The sequence below is a fragment of the Pagrus pagrus genome (genome assembly GCF_965226575.1).
Source record: "Pagrus pagrus genome assembly, chromosome: 1".
Taxonomy (NCBI): domain Eukaryota; kingdom Metazoa; phylum Chordata; class Actinopteri; order Spariformes; family Sparidae; genus Pagrus; species Pagrus pagrus.
This window is the reverse complement of record NC_140185.1, coordinates 25,767,797-25,789,488: the sequence shown is the minus strand read 5'-3', so window position 1 is coordinate 25,789,488 and position 21,692 is coordinate 25,767,797. Positions and strand designations below refer to the sequence as shown.

At 41.0% G+C, this 21,692-nt stretch overlaps 1 protein-coding gene across 1 annotated transcript in view; it reads left to right on the top strand.

The window, feature by feature from the left end:
- The first annotated feature begins 277 nt into the window (after positions 1–277).
- LOC311262289 (chromodomain Y-like protein 2) overlaps positions 278–21,692 on the top strand; it is a 32,918-nt gene continuing 11,503 nt past the window's right edge. Inside the window, exons 1-2 of the mRNA XM_084361571.1 lie at positions 278–507; positions 16,740–17,340. Coding sequence (XP_084217697.1) covers positions 484–507; positions 16,740–17,340 — 625 coding nt within the window. The 5' untranslated portion in view covers positions 278–483. The remainder of the gene's footprint in view (positions 508–16,739; positions 17,341–21,692) is intronic.

Genomic DNA, 21,692 nt, shown 5'->3' with positions numbered 1-21,692 from the left:
TAAATGAGGGTAAAAATGAGCTCAGGTAGAGGACAGGTAGAGTTGGTCACACAACAGTAAGTACCTCAGCTGGTGTCTCTGAACACATCTACCATATCACCTCCCGTTGAGTAGTTGGATTGCAACAGAGCTCAGAGGAGCAGGGCGCATGCAGACCATCAGCTTGTGCATTTTTCTTTTTTTTCCTCTTTCTTTTTTTTTTTTCTTTCTTTGCCGGGGACTAATTTTCAGTCCTCCACTTGGGTCTGGGTAAACAGCACCGCCCCGATGGTTGTTTGTTTTAAGTGTGGAGCGATCCATCGCAGAGCGCCGGGCTCGATTGACACTGTCTGCTGATCTGCTACTGCGGATTGCTCAGAATAACAAGGCTGCTCGCTAATTCCCGTCTATCGGGGCTTTCGCCGAAACACCGAGAGAGTAGGGTCCAAAAAAGAGCCAACAAGGCAGGCAAGAACGCCGCGCCGCCGGAGTCCGCACCCCAGAATGGCTTCAGGAGACCTTTACGAGGTAGGATAAGAGCACGTCCAGGGGAAATGCTCTGTAATATTGACGAATAATGGAATTAGGAAGTAAAGGGGAGGGCGTCGCGTATGTAAAAAAGCGGTGTACTAAGCCCTTTAACAGGCGAAACTAACCCTTCTCAAAGCTTCGCGAAGACGAGGCTGGTTAATGTACGCGTGTACTTTGCGTCGCTTCTGATATACTTTGACATAATTCTTCACGGCTGTAGTAAATAGACGAGATGTCATGTACGGGCTCAACTCCTCAGGCTGTCGCCGAGTTGAAAGTCGTGGTAAAGTGACAGCAGCAGCGCGGAGCGGACGGACATGGTGAATAGCTACAGACAGGAGTGATGGTCCTGAAGGTGCGCGTACATGCCAGAACATATTTTGTCATCACAGCCCTGTCCTCGCACCAAAAAAAAAACAACGCCGTGACTTGTTTTCTGCACAGAAGATGAGACGCCGGTTTATTTTCGTCCGAGCCGTGCGAACAGGTCCTGCGTGAGCCTCTTCTTCGCGGTCCATGTGTGAAATGCGTGAATGTGGGGACTCCCGACAGTGTAAAAGTTGCTCAAATGGGTGCCACGAAGGTCACGCCGCCCTCGTGCGCAACATCACTCTCGGAACCGGTGCCAGAATTCGCGTGAAGCCCGGTTTCCACATCAAGCCGGACCGAATCAAGCCACTTGCTGTCATTTGCTGGCTTTGTTATGGTGATTTGGTGTCATGTGTTTCAGTGCATGGTGGTGACACAGAGAGGTGTGGAGGGGGTTCAGTGTCTGATGACCTCAAAGGATGAATAAATAAGTTTTTCCTCTTCTTAAAAGTACAACAATCTACTCAGAATTAGTTCGAGGTGTTTGGGTATTTTATTGTGTCACCTGATGGTTTATCTGAATTTCTGTTTTGTGTTCTGTGAGTATTTGTATGTTGATGCACCCATCTCCCAACATCCCTAACTTATTTTTGAGCAGTGTGTCTTTTTAACCAAACGTCCATCTGCAAAGAAAGTCGGGGATCCTCTCATGAGTGTTCGAGCAGATAACATTATCTGCTCGCAGCACGATGAGTCAAGAAGACATCAGTTGGAAGACAATAGAATAAATTAGTGAGAAACAGTTGGTAATTGCCTTTTAGGCCCAATGGCTAATATATTTTTTAATTATTGCTCTTTATCCTGGAAACACTTTTAATTTAGAATATGATGACACAGTGCTGCCAAAAAAAGGATCTGTGGAGTCCATATTAGTACACACCCCCCTCCCACCTCCACCCCCAGCCCGCCATATCAATGGTTTTGGGCTATTGTCAGTTTTATTTATTTACTTTTTCTGCCGTATACAATATATTACAATGTGGATTTCAACCTGCTTCATTAATAATGTTTCTTTCATGTGGGTAAACCCTCCGAGCAACAAAACTTGCCTGTTTCATACCACGTTCATGTCATAAGGTATCTGAGTGGGAAATAACATACACGTCAGTGCGGAGACGTGTGAATGTAGCGTTACATAAATGATTTAGCAGTGAGCGATATTCTACTTTTGTTTTGAAGTTGGACTACCTGATTGAGAATGCTGTTTATTCCACACAAACTTTTGGTTTGATGTGAAATCTGCCTCATGTGGCAGCCTGTACCAACAGGTTGCTGGTTTATAACGAACAAAACATGATTTATTTTTGCTGGTAGCGATGAGTTGGCAGTCATGGCTCATCGAGAGTCAGCTGAGTCTTAGGGCTGTTTCCCTACGATCATGACAACAGCGCCATGGGTGACAGCTCTGTTGAGAGTGGCCAAATTGTGAAGCTGACAAGAGCTCGCTTGTGCTGCACCGCTTTTATTAAAAAAAAGAAAGAAAAAAAAAGATTAAAATAAACATTTCAAGAAGGAGAACGGTGACATATTGTTGGTGTTTATGGTAATAAGCGGGTTGGGGTTAGGAGTCTTTACATTGTGCCAGCACCAATAAACCAGCTAATAAATGTGACGTAGAAGTGCTTTGTTTTGTGGTTGGTAGGGCCGGTCAGTTCCCTGTCATTCTGTCTTGTTTAGCTGTGTCCTGAAAGAGAATAACTCAAGAGATGTAGTATAAGTATTGATAGACTCTTGTATGTTCATTAACACATTTATACAGGAGGGATTCACTCATTTCAAATGAACTGGGCCAACCTCACGAGCTGATAATAAGCCTGGAAATTTTCAATGAGGACGGACATCTTGACACCACTCATAGGTTTCTAAAAAAAAACATTGTGAAGCCTGGGTTTTTGGTCATTAGCCGTCTTTAGAGCTCCAGAGATAGAAAATCCATATTTTGGAAAGAAGACGTTGGGGAGTGAGGGAGATGGAGCTCAGGCTGAAAGGCTGTGGGATGAGCCAGCAGTGACCTCCAGGGCTACGTGAGACAGCCTGAGGAACATGGTGGGATATTGAAATGTAGTACTTTGTGGAAAGTGAAAAAGAATTCACTATTTGACCTATAATGATCTGTCCAGATTCAATATTCAGTCTTAAAGCACAACAGGCTGTGCCTCGTGCTCCAGTGGGGATGTTCCTAAAATACAGTGTCACTCTGAACTATTGCATGCTTTATTGACCTATCAGTAAACAAGGCCAGTGTTCTTTCTCTTTCTAAGTGGAAAATGGAATAAACAAGTGAGTTGTGTTGAACATACGATGATATCAAACCATCTGTAATTAATGTTTGAAAGCATTATTTTTGCAAAATCAGGTATCAAAAGTCAGTTCTTGCAAGGAGTTCTCGCCTAGGAGTGATTTAGGAAACTTTTATCTTAGTGAGGAGGCGTGGTTGACCCTGTTGCTAGGTGTGATGCATTCTTTTAAAAGCTTTGATTGGTTGTCAAAAAAAAACTAATAAAAAGGCACTCAGATCATCCTAATCATAGGATTTTTAGACTCTATTAACCCAAATGCATGGAGGCTTCTACCGTCGCCACGGTAACCGACGTCAGTGTTTTGATTTTTATTTATGTATTACATTAAAAACACAAAATAACCCAGTAGTAGTAGTGCAATATTATTCATTATGCATAATATTAATTGTCATTAGTAATTCTTTTATAGACAAGGACATTTAAGCTCGATAATTTTGTCCGTCGCAGTTCTGATCTAAAGTCACCAGCACCGCACTGAACCAGTGACATGTGGCTGCGCGACAGCCAGGCTCACACGTTAGAAAGCTAGCAAGGTGTCAGAGAAGTCAAGTGTTTGATTTAACTTCAAAATTTGCAGAGATGACCCCAAAAAGTTGAGTACCAGATACACCAAAGGAAACTTGCATATCAGAAATCTTCTACAAGTTTGGTTTATCATCTGAAAACCGTAGGTAACAGATTAGCTGTCTTGTAATTGCTAGAAATTTCTTCTTCGTCATGGCTTACATATTATACCAAAAGACAAAAGGCCTCCCCGGCTGCCTCTGAAGCTTCAAATATTAACCTCTCACTCAAGTTTCGAAGCCCCAAAAAGGCTTTTCGGCACAGCCCTACCATTAAGATATAGTGTAATTATGAATATTATTTTATGTAACGAATATCTCTATTAACTGTTTGATATCGCAGGCCTATTAGCCTATTCAAATGTTAATAGTTGTTACATTTATATGCTCACAATCATATATCATGCTAGTCATTAATAGGCTTCCTTAATGTAAACATTTCTAAAGGACAATTTCATCCCGGTTTAGAGCGCAAACCAAGAGGCAGGCCCTGGAGAATATAGTGCAGCAGATAAATGCCTCATTCCCTGCGGTGGTGTGCACCAGTGAGGAGTGCGATGTGTTGCAGTCTAAAGCGACAGGAGGGGGGGATGTGAGAGCGCTGTAATTGGAAGGTTGCTGATGGAAGGTTGTGACAGACCCAAGTCATCACAGCTGCACTGCTGCATTTTTACACTTGCCAAATATCTTAGTGTTGTGATCACTAATATCCCTGCACGATCTAAACTGTAGTGTTTCATTAACTCATTGTCATTCAGCATTTGGAGCATATTTCTCCTACGTCTCTGTCTTTCCACCATTTTCTTCTCTGCTGAAGAAACTCTCAAAGTTTTTGGAAGTTTTCCTCCCTCCTCCAAACAGTTTTTCACAGTATGAGCTCTCTTTAAGGGCTAAGGTAGTTTGTGAATAACTTTTATCTTTACCGGGATCGACTTCTAACTGTAAGGGAAAGTTCTGAGAAAAAGTCATAATTCTAAGAATATTCTTTGAATTTCATCACTAGGAGACACTCTCTGTAGTAGGAGGCTTAATGAATATGGCCCCAGAAGTGTTAACGTGCGGCATAAATTGCTGTGGAGTTTGATTTCGTTACATGGGTCAGGTTGCACTAATGATGCAGGAGGAAAATCGGCAATCGACGAGTTCTTCATGTTCACTCCTGTGACATTTTTTCCACTTAGTACGGACCAGATGAAACGAGCAACACGATTCTTAGTTTCAGGTCTTTGTATTTGATTTGAAACATAATTATGAATATTATTTTCCATTTCTGTCCCTAAAACTGACACACTCAAGCAAAGAAAGCTGCACGGCTCTTACACACCGCGTCATGAACACACACAATGCTTTGTTGCTAGGCAACACAATAGTTGTTGATAGAGATACTGTACTCACCTGTGTGGACAACATTTTGTGGCAAATCCTCCTAAAGCCACTCTTGGTTAAACGTTTTTGTTTGACCATTCTCAGTGCATTTCATAACCGGTCCACTCAGCCTCTCTGTCCCACTGCGCTCCTCAAACTTGTCAAACATTTTGAGCATGATGAGGCTTACTGTCCTAAATTAAGTTAAAGTTTATTTTATTTGCAAAGCACTTTCAAAAACAGCTGCAGCTGACCAAAGTGCTGCACAAAGCCAAACTCTATAAATAAGAACAAAAAAAAAAAATCCCAAAGAATCATGTCAACACAAGAAATATACAAACATGGATAAACACAGTGTAAAAGCAGCCTATACGGGTCAGGAGAGCTGGACCACTGATGCGTAAAAGTATGTTTTGCTGAGACAGAGGGAGCAGAACCGACCCACAAAGGCAGCCTGTAAATGTGAAAGTAAATGCAGCAAATGTAGAAATAACTGCTGGGTCTTCCACCGTGAGCATTTTAGCATTCAGCCTCCTGCCAAAACCAGCACGCACCTGTTGGTCAGGCAACATCTTTGGTATGTTTGATTTGGGACACATAGTGTGCTCGACAGGTGGTGCATTGAATCAGTGATTGATTTAGGTAGATGTGATCTTTTTTTTAACTATGCTGAGGTACAGTGTTGCAAACCCTAACCAGCAAAGACATGAGACGGATCATCACTTCTTCTCTGGACATGGAGCTCTGCAGCTGCAGACCCATCAGCAGTGTCCTCTCTGCCACAGCTGCCGATTTATCACTTTTCTTTTGTTACATTCTCACCCATTAATCATGCCTTTTCATGTCACTTTTATTTTTACAAAAAATATCTTAACATCTGCTTGATAGATGGAAAACAAAAGCACAGACATTCATGGTACCCAGATGAAGTATAGTGAGCTCTGTGTTGCAATCATCAGCCAGACAGAAATATGACGTATGACATGAAATGTAAGTGTGTGTTCCTAATGACCAATTAGTGATCTCGGTCTGGGGAACCTTACCTTTGATTATTTTCTAATGATTTAACTTTAGCATAAAAGTTTGTTGTTGTTTTTTTGCACAGTTGCATAGTGACTTTATTCCAGGGTCTAGATCCTCGTTATTCATGATTTCCACATACAAAAAACGGACTCCATATAAAGTAGTTTATTAAATTAGATGTAGATGAAAATAAAATGATAGCAGCGTGAAAAGTGATAATAGCTCGTTAGAGTTGCATAATGGCACACAGATATGCAAATTGGCAGCTTATGTCATCTGCTGACATACGGCCTTTTCAATCATGCTTAAGCAACACTGGGTCATCCCTGATCACCATCAGGTTGACAACATTATTATAAGTTGCTTGTTCAAATATGTAAATCAATAAACTAGCAGGCCATAAATGTTACAGCAGCAACACATGACACACATTGAAGGCACACTAAGGGACAGGCATGAATAGCCACAAAAGTACATGACAAATAAAGAGGTGATGAAATTAAATACATTTTTCCCAAAGATGGTTTATGTAGTTCTAGTTTTTGTTTTCACTGCCCGAGTTCATCTTTATATATGTCATTGCAGTGCTCTAAGTTGGCTGGTACTCTTACATTTTACTCATTGGTGTATAGTGACTTTTTCTTATGTACTAGCACTTCTCCCAAGCTGCCAGTACTCTTTTCCACCCTCTTCATATCACACCGGAGACACGCCCTGCACGGACCTCCGAGCGGGCTCGCATTCTGCAGCAATCCTTTAAGCATTTGTTTCATTTCTGCGTGTGCTGCAAGCGAATCTGGCAAGAAAACACACTGATAATGGTATAATTAGAAATAGTGTCACTGCTCTGGCCCTTTTAACTTTAACAGTATTGCAGAAAAAGCAAAGTTCTGCTAATATATGAAAACATTTTGCTTTACCTTATAAAGGTTATTGTAAAGATCTCTGTGTCCTAATTAGAAAAGAGCAAAGGAGCAGAATTGACCAGTGCCGGAGAAATGCGCTTCAGAAGAGCCAGACCACCGAGCTGAAAGCACAGCTGTGACTCTTGGGGCCAGATTTATTGAGAGAAAATGGCTTTGTGTGAATGTGCAGTGTAGTGTCTGATTAACTAAGACAGCAGTTTATTATGCAGTCAGTTGCTGGAATGATTCTCTGTGAGTGAATGAGAGCTCCTAGGTTTCAGTTCAGCAGTGAGATTTCTGTGCGATCAAGGTCAGAACAGACATGATAATGTAGGGAGGGGTGTGGACTGTTGTCTGTCGGGGATGACAGGACAGTTGTGTAAGGCACACCCTTACATCACTGTTTTGTGTGGTTACAGGTGAAACAGAGCACACTTCTGACCACACCCAAATATGATGTCAGTGGACATTACACGCCTGTCTTGACATCCCGGACAGACATTTGTAGCCTATGTTGTTCTCACTATGTTTTGGGCTGGAGGATGCTGAGAAAGGAATTTGGCAGCTGAGGGGAGGATATGCCCTCCTCCACTCTTCCAGCTCATACTTAATCGCTAAGTGTTACTAAAGCTCTCTGATGTTTGTAAGCAACTTGGCCCTTCTCTCTTCCTCCTCCACTTTTCCTCTCCTTTTCTTTGCATGTGTCTCTGCTATGCTGTTACATGGTTAAGTGTGACCTCAGCTGGGATTGTAAGCATTTGAATCTCCGTTCATTTCAGTGACACCCCTTCAGCTCTCCCATCCAAAGCTCAGATTTCAAAGAATCTGAGAAGATGATTAGCGGTTGCAGCCACATCTCCATTTAAACCGTCAGTTTAAACTTTCCAACCATCCTACATTTCTGACTTAAGCAACAATAGGCGATGTCAGGTCCCCTCTATTTTTAAATGAAGTGAATGGGCAAAGAGACACACGATGCTCCATCTGGTGAATTTTCACAATTGTGTACCTTTGAATGAACAAAGCAGGCATCTTTTCGAATCTAGCACAGCAGTAGGAAATATTGAAGATTTTGATCGGCTTCAACCGAAAGCTGGATTTCCAGCCGAGACAAGGGGCTAACGGTCTTGTCACTGTATATACCTATGGTGCAGTTTCCATGTATTGTACAGTGATAGCGTCATGATGAGTCACTACCAATTGTCTCTCCATTAATAACTGTAGGAGTGAGGCAGTTAAAAAAGCAAAGAATAATGTAATGTGTTCAGTGTCAAAGTTTTGAAAAGATATGGAATTTTGTTGTGACATTTTTGGATTAGGAAATAAATTATACACCCAAATAAGGAGAAAGAAAACAAACAATTTAGCAACAAGGTAGAGTTTTTCCACTAACAAACAGTTGGATGCTTTTTATTTTTTGTCTGTTTATTGTTATTATTGCATGGAAAATTCAACCTAAGAAGAAATGGTGTTGGCAGTGGCAAAAGTATATGAGTGAATTTTCCAGTTATAAATAGATGTCTGACCTTGGGCGTGTTAATACGCCTTAACACCACTTACTTCCTCCTACTATTTTGTTATCGATCATCAAGCATGACATAGCACATGGTCTTAGAGTGGAAACGCTAAATACAAGAAAAAAATTATATTTAGCATAAATACATGCACAAATGTTCATGGGCATAATGTGTTAGTTTTATTCGTGTTACATTAAGTGTCATTGCTGGTCGTCCTTTCTCTGACTCTCTCCTAGCAGTTAGAGCAACAGGCGACCAAATGAAACCCGCCGTTACCTTGAATAAACTTGTGGCTTTCTCTGGCTTTGAACAGTGTTGGGAACATTTGGGATAATGTCAGTAGACAACTCAACAAAGTATATAACAAAGGTCTGGTTGGTTGAAGACATTTTAATGCAGAATTCTTTAAAACCACTGTAATTTGACTGGATAGTAGTTGTAATACATGAAATGTTCAGGGCTTGCCATCAAGTGTTTTCTGGTAAGGACAAGTAAGTGAAAACGGATCAAGAATAACAACATTTTTCTTGTGCAGATATATTAATAAATAAACTTGCAGGCTATAAACGATACAGCAGCAACACGTGATATGCATTTAGACACATTGGGGAACGGGTCTGAAATCTTAACACAGTTTTCCCCAATAGGTTTCATTCAAACAAGAGGGCAATTTATGATCACGAACTCCAGCTTACACATTAACCCACCCAACGGTAGCCTAGAGGCCAAGCTTCATTATTCATTATTCATTATTTTGCGACTGCAAACTGTTTTTGCAGGAAAAACTAGCAGCCAGGCTAAGCAAATTTTCCAAAGTTGGCATAGCCGACTGCCCAGTTACACTGACTTACCATTAACCAATTTATATGTTAAGAATAGAACATCAACATTAGTTAGGCACAGGGCGTCTCTCCATCTCTCTTGGCTGCATCATGTTTTCCTTTCTGCCAAATTAGAAATAAAGTGTGTCAATGGATCCATTATTGTTTTCTGACCAAGCGCTTTTGGCGTTGAAGCCATAACAATGTCAGTATAATCTCATCCATGAAACTAATTGGAAAATGTAACTCTCGAGGCTTGAGTACCACACTGTGACTTCTTCACAAACAGACCCCAGACTGTTCGGATTTGGCAATCACACCTCTTCTACTTTGGTGCTCAACACCGAGGCCCCCAGGGCTGTGTGCTCAGCCCCCTCCTGTTTACGCTGTGCAGCCATGACTGCACTCCCATACATCAAGAGAACCCTACTGTGAAGTGCGTGGATGACACCATGATCAAGAAGGAAATCAACAATCTCTGCCGGAGAACAATCAATGGCACAACAGTCAAACCAAGAAGCTACTTGTTGATTTTAGAAAAAAGGAGGCAAAGAGCCACCCCCCTGTCTACATCAGTGGAGCAGAGGTGGAGCAGATGAACAGTTATAGGTTCACACCCAAAAGTCAAAATCAAATCGAATTGTGAGATTGCAAAAGATTCACACCCCTATTTATGATATTAAGAAACATGTAATTGTGATGATCCTTCACCTTAAACATCACTGTGTCCTAAAAACTATGGGCTAACTCCGACAGATTGTGCCCACAAGGACATTTTGCTACCATGCACACGGCCAAAAATAAAGCAGTAATTATTGATAGGGCCACATGTAAAAAATTTCCTCTTAACAGCAGTTACAGTGGTGATCTTGGGCAGGAAAGACAAGAGGCTTTGATCATAATAGCATTGGGCACCAGGAAATTCAGTATGAACATAAGAGGGAAGAGAAAATGGATGTGTCAGAAAACATCATACCTAAACCTCCTTTCGCTGATATATTGTTTTCCCACTTGAAGTCACCTCAACAAGCTTAAAACATTAACATATTATATTATGAAATTCTAATGGTTACAAACAGTTTCAGTTTGCACATCCAGCACACATGGAGCGACATTACCATTAATTTGGAGCTGTGTTTCTTGCCACCTGATGAATTTAAGTTCAGTATTCACTCTCACTAACGCTTCATTTGGTATTCACTGACTCCTGAGGGAAATATCTGGCTCTTGATTTGCTAAACGCTCCACTGTTTTTACAATCTGGTCACTAACATTGTCTGCCTGTGATGTGGTGCTGGACAGATAGTGTGCAGTCAGTTTATCTGAGCATTTTCACTGAAAACGGCTCCCTGCGGCGGTCAAAAAACTGTGCTGAGAGAGCAATGAGACTGAACCAAAACGATAACGTTTCTGGCAGTGGGTTCGGCATAATGAGTGACCCATTTCACTTTACACCTAACCAAACAGGTTTTTTTTTTTTCCTAAGCTAAATTCAGTCCTTTAAAAGTGAAAGCAAAATTTAACTCAGCCAAAATGTCTATGCCAGCGTGACCATTCTTTGCATTGTGAAACTGTGTGTGTCAGCAACCTCTGGTATTTACACTTGGTCAATTAAACAGGATGTAGCAATGCAATATGGAACACACTTTTACACTGAGCACTTAAAAAAAGACAATTGTTTTTTACTTAAAAAACAGTGGTTTTGATGATCAACTAAACTGGAGGTGGTTTTAAATTCTATGTTTAACCGAACACACTGATGTGAAGGCTACAGTAGCTGAATGGTCTAGGGCCTGTTGTAAACATACAGATTTCACTGAAAGTAATAATTTTGCAGTATGTTAAAGCATTATGAATCGAGTATATTAAGTAGGAGTCGGACATCACACTGTGATGCCGTTGGTCATTGCATAGAGCTGAATGTTTTCAGGGGTTTTGGTTATACTGTGGTGTTAGTACAGTGTAGCTGGTTATTATTTAACTGGACTAGACTGGTACAATTTTCTAGACCTATTTGGTTGTTCTTGCTAATTTTTTAATTTTTAATTTTAATCAGTTTGGTCAATTTATCAGCACCATTAAGACATTTTACAAACTACTGTTATCCGTGGATCTTTGCTCCAATAGCAGCCAATGGCTGGCTTTTAAACTGGCAGCCCCTGGCTTTTAACTGGCAGTTGAATACAATGTAACTTTATAAGACAGCTTTATTTAGAAATTATGGGCAGAACGTTGTGTTTTATGTCCCACTTACCTGTTGTAAGCTGTGATTCACAGTGCTATTGTTTGCCAACTGCAAAGAGGGAGAAGGCGATTAGGAGTGGAATGGCTCACAAAAGTGACGGTTTGGATCCTATCACAGTTTGAGTCAAGGGTTGAGTCATTTTTTAGATCAGAAAAAAAAATCAAAGTGCTAAATTCATTTTAAAATGTGCTCCTTTGGCTCTGATGTAGCAGCTTCTCTCAGTCTGCAGTCAACCCTCTGTAGTCTCACTTAATGTCCCGCCCACAGCACCATCTGATTGGTTACGTGTCACAAGTAGTAGCCTATCAACATTGAAAGTCACTGTCATTATCACTGTCATGGAAATCATTACTTTAAAAAGTAACAGTGGCAGTAAAACTGTATTTCATAATATGATGGTAAGATTTTACAATTAATCTATGGTTCAGACGCGTGCTGAGTGGAGTGGGGTGGGCGGTGGGGGTAGAAGTGGGGGCTCCTTACGGTCTTTACGTAGGCAGAGGTCTCCACAAAAAGCGCTGAAAACGTTGAAAAACTAGACCACTTCATGTAAACGTAGTCTTACTGTTTGCTCCTCATGTCAACATTTGTACTGACGGTTTGTCAGGATTTATACACAGCATGTGATGAACACAGTACCGTTACTGGTTCGTGTTAGAGGAGAGTATTGCCCTCGCTCTCTGCCAGCTCATACTTTCTAAACCTCTCCAGTCTGTGTACACAAGTTTACCTCACACTATTTCTTCCCTTCTCCACTCTTCTCAGCCTGTGTCTCTTTCTGCAATGCTGTTAAGTGTGACATTGTTTGGGACTGTAAGCAACCTAATCGTCTGTTCATTTCTGTGACACCCCTGCGGCTCACCCTTCAAAGGCTGTTTACTCCTCTTAATGTGCGCAGCACATCTGAGAACTTGATGAGCACTTACTAGCACAGCTGCACTAAAGCCTCTGATGAAACCTTCAAACAATTTTCAATGCTACTTCTAAATGTCTTGTGAATATTGTTTAACATACTCCTATTAAAACTTTTCTTAAAGTCTTCAAGACCAAACATTTGCATCCAGCATTTGTAATGCAGTCAATAACTGCTGTAAAATCAGAAGAGCCTCATATGATGCCTGAGGATGTTATTGGTGTGATTTTTATCACGCGTCATGTGTTTGGCCACATAAATGTACTCCTTATGTCAGCCAGTGATACGAACTTTAAGTCTCCAACAGAAAACCTGCATGTTATACAAGTGAGATGTCTTATGCCTTATGTTTTGTGGTGGTGTGTATGCATGACTGTTAATGATGCGACATGTCCTGTGTGTTATATATTCTTTGTAATGAGATGATGTGTCATTGTCTTAAGTAATTTTATGGACCAGTGGTCTAAAGTAAAGCAAGGCCTCCTGTTTTCTTCCCCTTAAAGGATAAGTACCGTTTTTTACAACCTGGACCTTATTTCTGGCAAAACATATGGTCATTTACTCACCCAGATAACTTTGGTGTCATTCGGCGTCGTTCGGACGAAATTAGATCCAGTGTAGCGGCGATATATCCATATAATGGGAGAGACGGGGCAGCGACACACAGCCTCTATATAACGCATTATCTGCCACGAAACTAGTTCATTTCATCAATATTTTGTTATGAAATGCTAGCGCTATTAGCCTCTGAGTCCGGGCTCGTCTATTGTCAACATCCGGGGTCTGTAGGCTGATCTACTACCTCTGACCTGGAAGATGTCGTCTCTGAGCTGCGCGCGCACCCGCGACAGCGCGGCTTGTTTACCTGTAGCTGCTACTGCTAGTTTGACCCCGGATGTTGATAACGGACGAGCCCGGACTCAGAGGGGAATAGCGCTAGCATTTCATAACAAAATATTGATGAAATGAACTAGTTTCGTGGCAGATAATGCGTTATATAGAGGCTGTGTGTCGCTGCCCCGTCTCTCCCATTATATGGATATATCGCCGCTACACTGGATCTAATTTCGTCCGAACGACGCCGAATGACACCAAAGTTATCTGGGTGAGTAAATGACCATATGTTTTGCCAGAAATAAGGTCCAGGTTGTAAAAAACGGTACTTATTCTTTAAGAAGGCTTCGGTCAGTGTTTTTATGCCTCTGAATGGCCATTATGTTTTGGGCTGTCCGTCCGTCTGTCCCCTTCTTTTAAATGTGATATCTCAGGGACACCTTGAGGGAATGTCTTCACATTTGCCACAAACATCAACTGTGAATCAAGGATGAACCGATTTTGGTGGTCCGAGTTCAAGGTCACTGTGACCTCAGTTACGTCCAATTCTCTTCAGCACAATATCTCTGGAATGCTTCGAGAGAATATCTTAAAATTTGGACTCGAGGATCGACTGATCACATTATGATTTTTTGACATGATTCTCACAGTATAGTGTACAGTAAGTACAGTCAGTATTTTCTGCCAATGTATTCGTCTCTTTTAAAAAAGAGATGTCTGTACCAGAGCAGCTTACAGCCCAGACATTTCAGCTCGAGTCTAAGCAGCACCTTCTGAATTGCAAATCAAGTTGAATGCAATCAAATTGAATTGCAAAGTGATTCACACTCTTATTATTTGAGTGATTAGTCACATTGTGTGAAAATGGTAGGCGACACTATCATAGTTATTTTTTTTGGCAAATGATGGAATATTTTAGCTGCTCTATCATATTCAGACCCCTTCACTTTTTTCCACATTTTGTTATGTTGCAGCCTAATGCTAAAATCGTTTCAATTCATTTTCCCCCTCATCAATTGACACTAAGTACACCATAATGACAAAGCAGAACCAGAATTTTAGACATTTTTGCAAAAGTATTAAAAAGGCAAAACTGATATATCACATTGACATAATATTCAGACCCTTTGCTATGACACTTGAAATTTAGCCTCCCATTTCTCTTGATCATCTTTGAGATGTTTCTTCACCTTGACTTTCCACCTGTGGTTAATTCAATTGATTGGACATGGTTTTGAAAGGCACACACCTGTCTATATAGGGTCTCACAGCTGACAATGCATGTAAGAGCAAAAACCAAGCCATGAGGTCGAAGGAACTGCCTGCAGAGCTCAGAGACGGGATTGTGTCGAGGCACAGGTCTGGGGAAGGCTACAAAAACATTTCTGCTGCATTGAAGGTCCCCAAGAGCACAGTGGCCTCCATAATTCTCAAATGGAAGAAGGTTGCTCCAAACTTCCGGCCAAACTGAGCAATCAGGGAGAAGAGCCTTGGTCGGAGAGGTGAACAAGAACCCGATGGTCACTTTGGCTGAGCTCCAGAGATCCTGTGTGGGATGGGAGACACTTCCAGAAGGACAACCTTGCAACCACTGCAACACTCCACCGACCTGGGCTTTATGGCAGAGTGGCCAGATGGAAGCCTCTCCTCAGTGAAAATTTGCAAAAAAAAAAAGCACCTAAAGGCCACTCAGACTGTGAGAAACAAAATTATCTGGTCTGATGAACCAAGATTGAACCGTTTGGCCTCAGTTCTAAGCGTCACGTCTGGAGGAAACCAGGCATGTCCTTGAGTGGCCCAGCCAGAGCCCCGAACCCAATCGAACATCTGTAAATGCCTGTTGACGGATGGTAAACAGGCATTTCCAGGTGTGCAATGCTTGTCTCGTCATACCCAAGAAGATTCGATGCAGTAATCGCTACCAAAGCTGCTTCAACTAAGTACTGAGTAAAGGGTCTGAATACTGTAATAATATTTCAGTTTTTCCTTTTTAATAAATGTGCAAGGGATTATGCAAGATTGATGAGATTTTAGCATAAGGCTGCAACACAACAAAATGTGAAAACAGTGAAGGGGTCCGATTACTTTCTGCATGCACTGAATAACCTATAATTTTCACTAGATATGATGACAGAGGAGAAAGACAGACACAATCTTGAGTATGACAACACTTGTACTATAATGGCTATTTTCTTCAATTGAACTGGAGACTTCAGGTTGATTGTCTTCTGTTTTTTCTTATTTCATTCCTTACTACTAGTAAGTAGGATTGTGTAGGATAGTGTCAGTTTTTACACTGGGTTTATACAGTAACTTTACTTAATTGTCTTTGTCAAATAGTAACATCTGCCAAAGTTTTGTGGCCTCAGCTGGCCTAGTATATCTGTAAAATGCACGTGCTTTTCTAGTTTTGGTTTGACCTCGAGAAGCTGATGTTTAAGGCTTCTTCATGATTGCAGCCTGCAGCTCATCTCAGCTCCTCTCTGGTCTCTTATCTTTCCTGTGCAGGGAATTATCCCTTATCTTAAACTCGGCATATGTCAAAAAATGTACCTTTTTTAAGATTTGACACTCCCTGGCAACATCTCAAAATGTAATTCGACATGAAAACATACATCATTATACGCAAAGAAGGGCACCGGAAGGGCACCCTAGAGGGCAGAGAGTCCGTTCGAGTCACCTTCATGGATTTAATTCAGTATAAGTATGGGCTGTCTGTGCCATCACAGCAAAAACAAGAGAATTCATCCTCAAGAATACTCTTTCTTGAGAGTTTTTCGTGACACCAAAATACATTACCTCAGTTATACATGCATTCTGACCATAGTAATTTATTTATTCTGCCAAAAATGTAAACGTTAAAGGAAACAAGAAAGCTCAGCATCACTTTTTTGTTTTTTATTAATAGATTTGCAGCAATCGATTAGCCAGGGACCAGAGCTGTTTTTCAGCATGAACAATCATGACAGGCTACCAGCTGATCAGTGTCAGAGAAGTCCGATTCTGTGCCGGTCACATTTTATTCAGAATCGGCAGGTCAGACTTTTAAAAAAAATCAAAATCAGAATCAGCCAAGAAAATTGCAATTGTGCATCTCTATTTTCTAAAGATACAGATTTTATAGCCTGTGTTAAATCCTATAGATAAAGAGTGGGAATGCATTCAGTGTTTTTTTTTATTTTTAGAGATTATTTAACATAATATAAATCTCTTCTAATGCACTGTGTTATTTATCATAACAGGACAAACTGTTTATTTTTCTTAATTTCTTAAAGACTTAAAAACGTCTTAAAAACTTAAATGTGTACTTTACATTGATTTTAATGATTAAAATACTTTCTAATTGCCTCTCTCCCTCTGTGTGCTGCCTTCAGGTGGAGCGGATTGTGGACAAAAGGCGGAACAAGAAGGGTAAGTGGGAGTACCTGATCAGGTGGAAAGGTTATGGAAGTAAGGAGGACACATGGGAGCCAGAGCACCATCTACTGCACTGCGAGGAATTTATTGACCAGTTCAACAGCTTGACACTGCACACACACAAACGTCCCAAAGTTGCAAAAAGCCGCCAAGAGCCTCGCGTCACCAGCCACCCATCGGCTGCTGAAAACTCCAGAGCTCGTTCTGAGGCCAGAAAGAAGAAAAGGACTTGTGGTCCAGCTGTTGGCGTTAGAGTAGGAAGTGTTCTAGGGATTGGAAGTGGAGCATCAGGACACGCTCAGAAGCAGAGGAAGGTGGGTGTGGCGCCTGGGAAACATGCTTTAGGAATCAATAAAGCCATGACGTACAAGGCTCCTCCACCGGGGGGGCCTCACTTTGTTCCTCCAGCGAGGGTTCCTCATAATGGACTCCAAAATGGAGAGATGGAGCCTCTCATGTACAGGACAGCACCAAGGCCACATAGACTGCCTTTGGACAGAGAGGATGGAGAACTAGGAGACACGGATACCACTGGACAGCAGTTCATCACTGAACTAGGTAAGATGTTAAGAAATTGCTGACTTTTAGACAGATGTTGATATTGTAAGGTGATATTTAAAAAACTGAGTGAGACATTTTAGGACAGTTGTGAGATAAACTTGTCAGTGCTCTCTTAACGTAGTTTCAGTGGAACAAAATGGCAATTCAGTTTGATCGACAGGATGGTGCTGTCTGATGAATAATCTATATACAGGTGACACTGTTTCCCCCTCAAATATATCTTTGGCCTGTCTGTACTGCAATGTCTTGTTACTTTTTGGCTGTCATACTGATATATCCTATAAAGCCAATCAAGCTGATATCAGCCATGCAGATGCATTGGTTCCGTTCTAATGAAAAATGTACTGTAGAGTGGACTTTTATACAGGTTTATGAATAAAACAGGTAATGAAATGTTCATAACTTACCAGGCAGGTAGGCAAACTATACATACTGATTCATTGTAGATTGCATACTGTTATCTTGTATTAAAATCTTTTTTATTAGGTTACAATGATGAGATTTCCTGTTACAAGATAAGATAAGATGATTCTTTATTAGTACCACAATGGGGAAAGTTTGAATATTACAGCAGCAAAGGGGGATAGCACAAATAGAACAATTAGAAACAATTAAAACAGCAATAAATAAGTCAAGTTTCTCAGTCATCCAGGTCATGGCAATTCTGAGTGCTATATCGTAGGCAATTGGACTTGAAGATGTTTCACCTCTCATCCGAGAGGCTTCTTCAGTTTTAATTAACTTGTTGCAGGCTTTGTGTCCTTGCAGAGCTCTTAAAGTCACGTGTGAGCTCTGAGTTTCAGAGTCTCTATGGCCACTTGTGAGTCGTTGACCCAACCGGCCTTCATGTGAGTTGCTAGGGCTATGTGAGCCCAGGTGTGAATGGTTGTTAAGCTGTCTGGGGAGGGAACTCAGTGCTGCATTGTAGGTGGGTGATAAGTAATGTCATAGGCCAACTCCTCTGTTGAAAGACGGCCGTTCCAGTTTGACATAGATGGATTATTTTACTCCTCTTTCAAACCATCTGTCTTGTCTGGCCAAGATGTGTGAATTGTTGTCCTCAAATGAATGATTTTTGTCCTTTAAATGTAAGTGGACAGCAGAAGTCAGGAGCTCTCCAGTGCTCTCAGAGTGTCCTGCATAGGGTGGGAGCCGTTCTCCATCAGGGATAATAGCTTAGCTACCGTCCTCCTTTCTCCCACCACCTGCACTGGGTCAAGGTGACATCCCAAGACAGAGCTGGCCTTCTTGATCAGTTTGTCTAGTCTCTTCCTGTCAGCAGTCGTGATGCTGCTGCCCCAGCGGACCACTGAAAATGGCTGATGCCACAACAGAGTAAAAAAAGAGTCTCCTCAGCTGGTAAAGTCTTCTTTGACCTTTCCTGTAAAGTGCATTTATGTTGTCTGTCCAGTCCAGTTTATTGTTCAGGTGAACACACAGGTACTTGTAAGAGTTCGCTATCTCAATGTCCATTCCCTGGATGTTCACTGGTGTCGACCAGCTCTTTGGTCTTCCCTGCATTAATCTGGAGGCGGATCGCTGGCACCGTTATACGACAGATTGCATTGCTTCTAAAGATATATACAGTATAGGCTCACTTTTACACCGTAGCAACTTTTGCTGACACACTACTCGTACTGTGGTTCTTTATTACAGCAGCAGCTGATAACACCTTTGAATTTCACTTGTGGGTCACAGTCCAGGGCTGCAACACAATAGTTAATCATTACATCAGTTTTAAAAAAGGCATCCTGGCTTGTTGAACAGAATATCTCAATCAAAATGTTTGGCTTTTTAATTTTTTTTTACCATATTTGAAATACCAAATATACAGATAAATGGTAGAATTAATATAGAGTTTGAGCATTCTCACTGTCCGTAACACCTGTTAAAGGAAAGTTTTGTCCTCCGTTGCCTTCAGTGTGCATAATATGTGCATATTGATATGATTGTTATGTGCTTGTGCTCTCTCCATGATTGTTGGTTTCACTTTGTGTTATTGCTCATCTCCCATCTACTTCAGTCATGTTACCGAATGTATTTAACAGATGGGTGCAGTGAGGCCACATCACAAATTCAAGGTCAGCACACCATAATGTGAACTCGAAAGCAGAACATTTCCATAAAAGTGCCATATGTTATCTGTCGGTTTTCACTCATTTCAAAACGCTGCAACTTAATGAGCGATTGTGAGATCTCATCTGAGAGCGGCTCTGTATGACAACATTAGGTCCACCAACCTAACCGGTGTAGGAGCTATTATGGATCCTAATCTCCTAATCCTCAAAAGACTACTCCGCTCACCTCATCCAGCACCCTCGGCTCCGCCCGTTAACATGCTACTCTGACAGAGTGTCTCTCTGACTGTGGACTGGTGACAAAATGTGCACACGTGGCCAGACAAACCCGATGAAGGTCTAGTACGAAGCATCGCAAGTAACTGTGTGCAGGATTTTGCTTGCAACTCTTAGTCCGCGCGTCCCTCTTCTGTGCAACTGGCTCATGAAATAGATGTGTGAAATGTTTTTCTGTTTCGAAAAATAGAAATTTGTAAAACACATTCCCACCAGGTTTGTTTGTCACCACAGAAAAATAATTGTCTGTTGCGGTATCTGTACAGTCATTGTTGCATCTTTTTTTTTTGAGCATATGACCAAATTAAAACCTGCAACGGCATGAAAGAAAGTCTTACAGTACATTTTTGGAATGAGGAAAAGAGGCTGCAAATATCTCCATGACAATCAGCTTGGTAACGGTCGCACCAGTCGCAGACGGCATGTGTTGATTGTCCAGAAATTTATAGCATCGTGTCATCACGTCTCTGGGGTACTCTCAGTGTGACCAGAAAAAACATTTTGAAGCAGTTAGATAGCCCATCTAATCAGGCTGATCACTTTTTATGGTCTTCCTCTGCTGAATTGAATTGACACAGACTCAGAGTCACAGACAAAATCCGTGTTAATTAAATTTTTTATGGCAGAGTCAAACTCCAGATGATTCTGTTTGTTAGAGGAATTGACCCCAATTTATTAAGTCTAACTTTCATTTGAAACATTTTATGTTGAGTCTGCATTTAAGAAATGATTTAATCTTATAAGTGATTGAACTATTTAATACCAATTTCTCTTGTCTTCAGGCTAAATTAATAGTACCTAAATTTGTTGTTATAATACCCAGCTCAATCTATTTGCTGTTGCTGTTTCTGTCTATGACCACTGGCTGGTTCTACTGCCTCACTGCATTATTAATCTTGAAATCACTCATGGTTAAAAGCACACACTGAGGATCTCATTGAGGGCTTTTCCGCAGTCTCCACTGAGAGCAAAAGGCTTTTTTGTTTTGAAAGATCAGACCCAGCTTTTGTATTGCATTTTGTAATGCTCAAAAAAGCACTATACTACTTGCTATGGTGAGAAAAATGGTGCTTGAGTACTCAGTTCCTGAGTGATGTCTGGCCCATTGGTGCGTCATTGTTTCCTACCGCTGCATCATTGGATCTAAGATAAAGGACTCTTGCATCGCTTAACTTGTGTTTTTTCATCTTTCATCCATTCGGCTGATGAAAGTGCACAACTGAGATTGTGTTACTCAGCGTTTACAGAAACCTCTTTATCAACGTAGGTGATTCAGAACAGTTCTCGGATTAATGTTGGTCCTCCGGAGACTGCACTGCCCCCATAAGTCAAGGTTTCTTCGTGTGAAGTGAAAAAGGGCCTGAAAATTATTGAAAGTATTGTTGACTTCTTTCCTAATGTGATGTGAAAATTCTGCTCTGTGTGTGTTTTTTGAGTTAGAAATATTAATGCAATCAAGAAAAGTTCAAATTCAGTGAATCCTGCAGTGACAGCTCAGATGCCATGCAGAGAAAAAACTGTCATAGAGTGACATGCCTGAAAGTGTCCACACAAAACCAAATGTCATATGAACAGTAGACTTTTAACAAACAGCAGTCTAAACTGTAAATTTACATCTTTCACCAGTCAGTGCCCTTTTTAATGATAAAGAAGTGTGGTTGTCAACAAAAAGTCAAAACTGGATTATGTTTTAGTATACCTGTGTAACCTGCATGCATTTAATGCTGCAATAATATATATAAATGTTGAAAGTGCAGTGAGGTGGCAGAAGTACACACATTCTTTACTCAAGTAGAAGTACATTGTACATGTAGAAAAACTTAATCCACTTTATGGTAGGTAAGAAAACTAGACTTGTATACCAAGTCAAGTCAAGCTTTAAATACTCCAGTATCAAAAGCCGGTCTCAGAGTAAAACAAGTTACCCAGTCACAGAGCTATTATAAAGTCTTCAGTTCAACTACATTATCTAAACCAGTGGTTTGGATAATAATT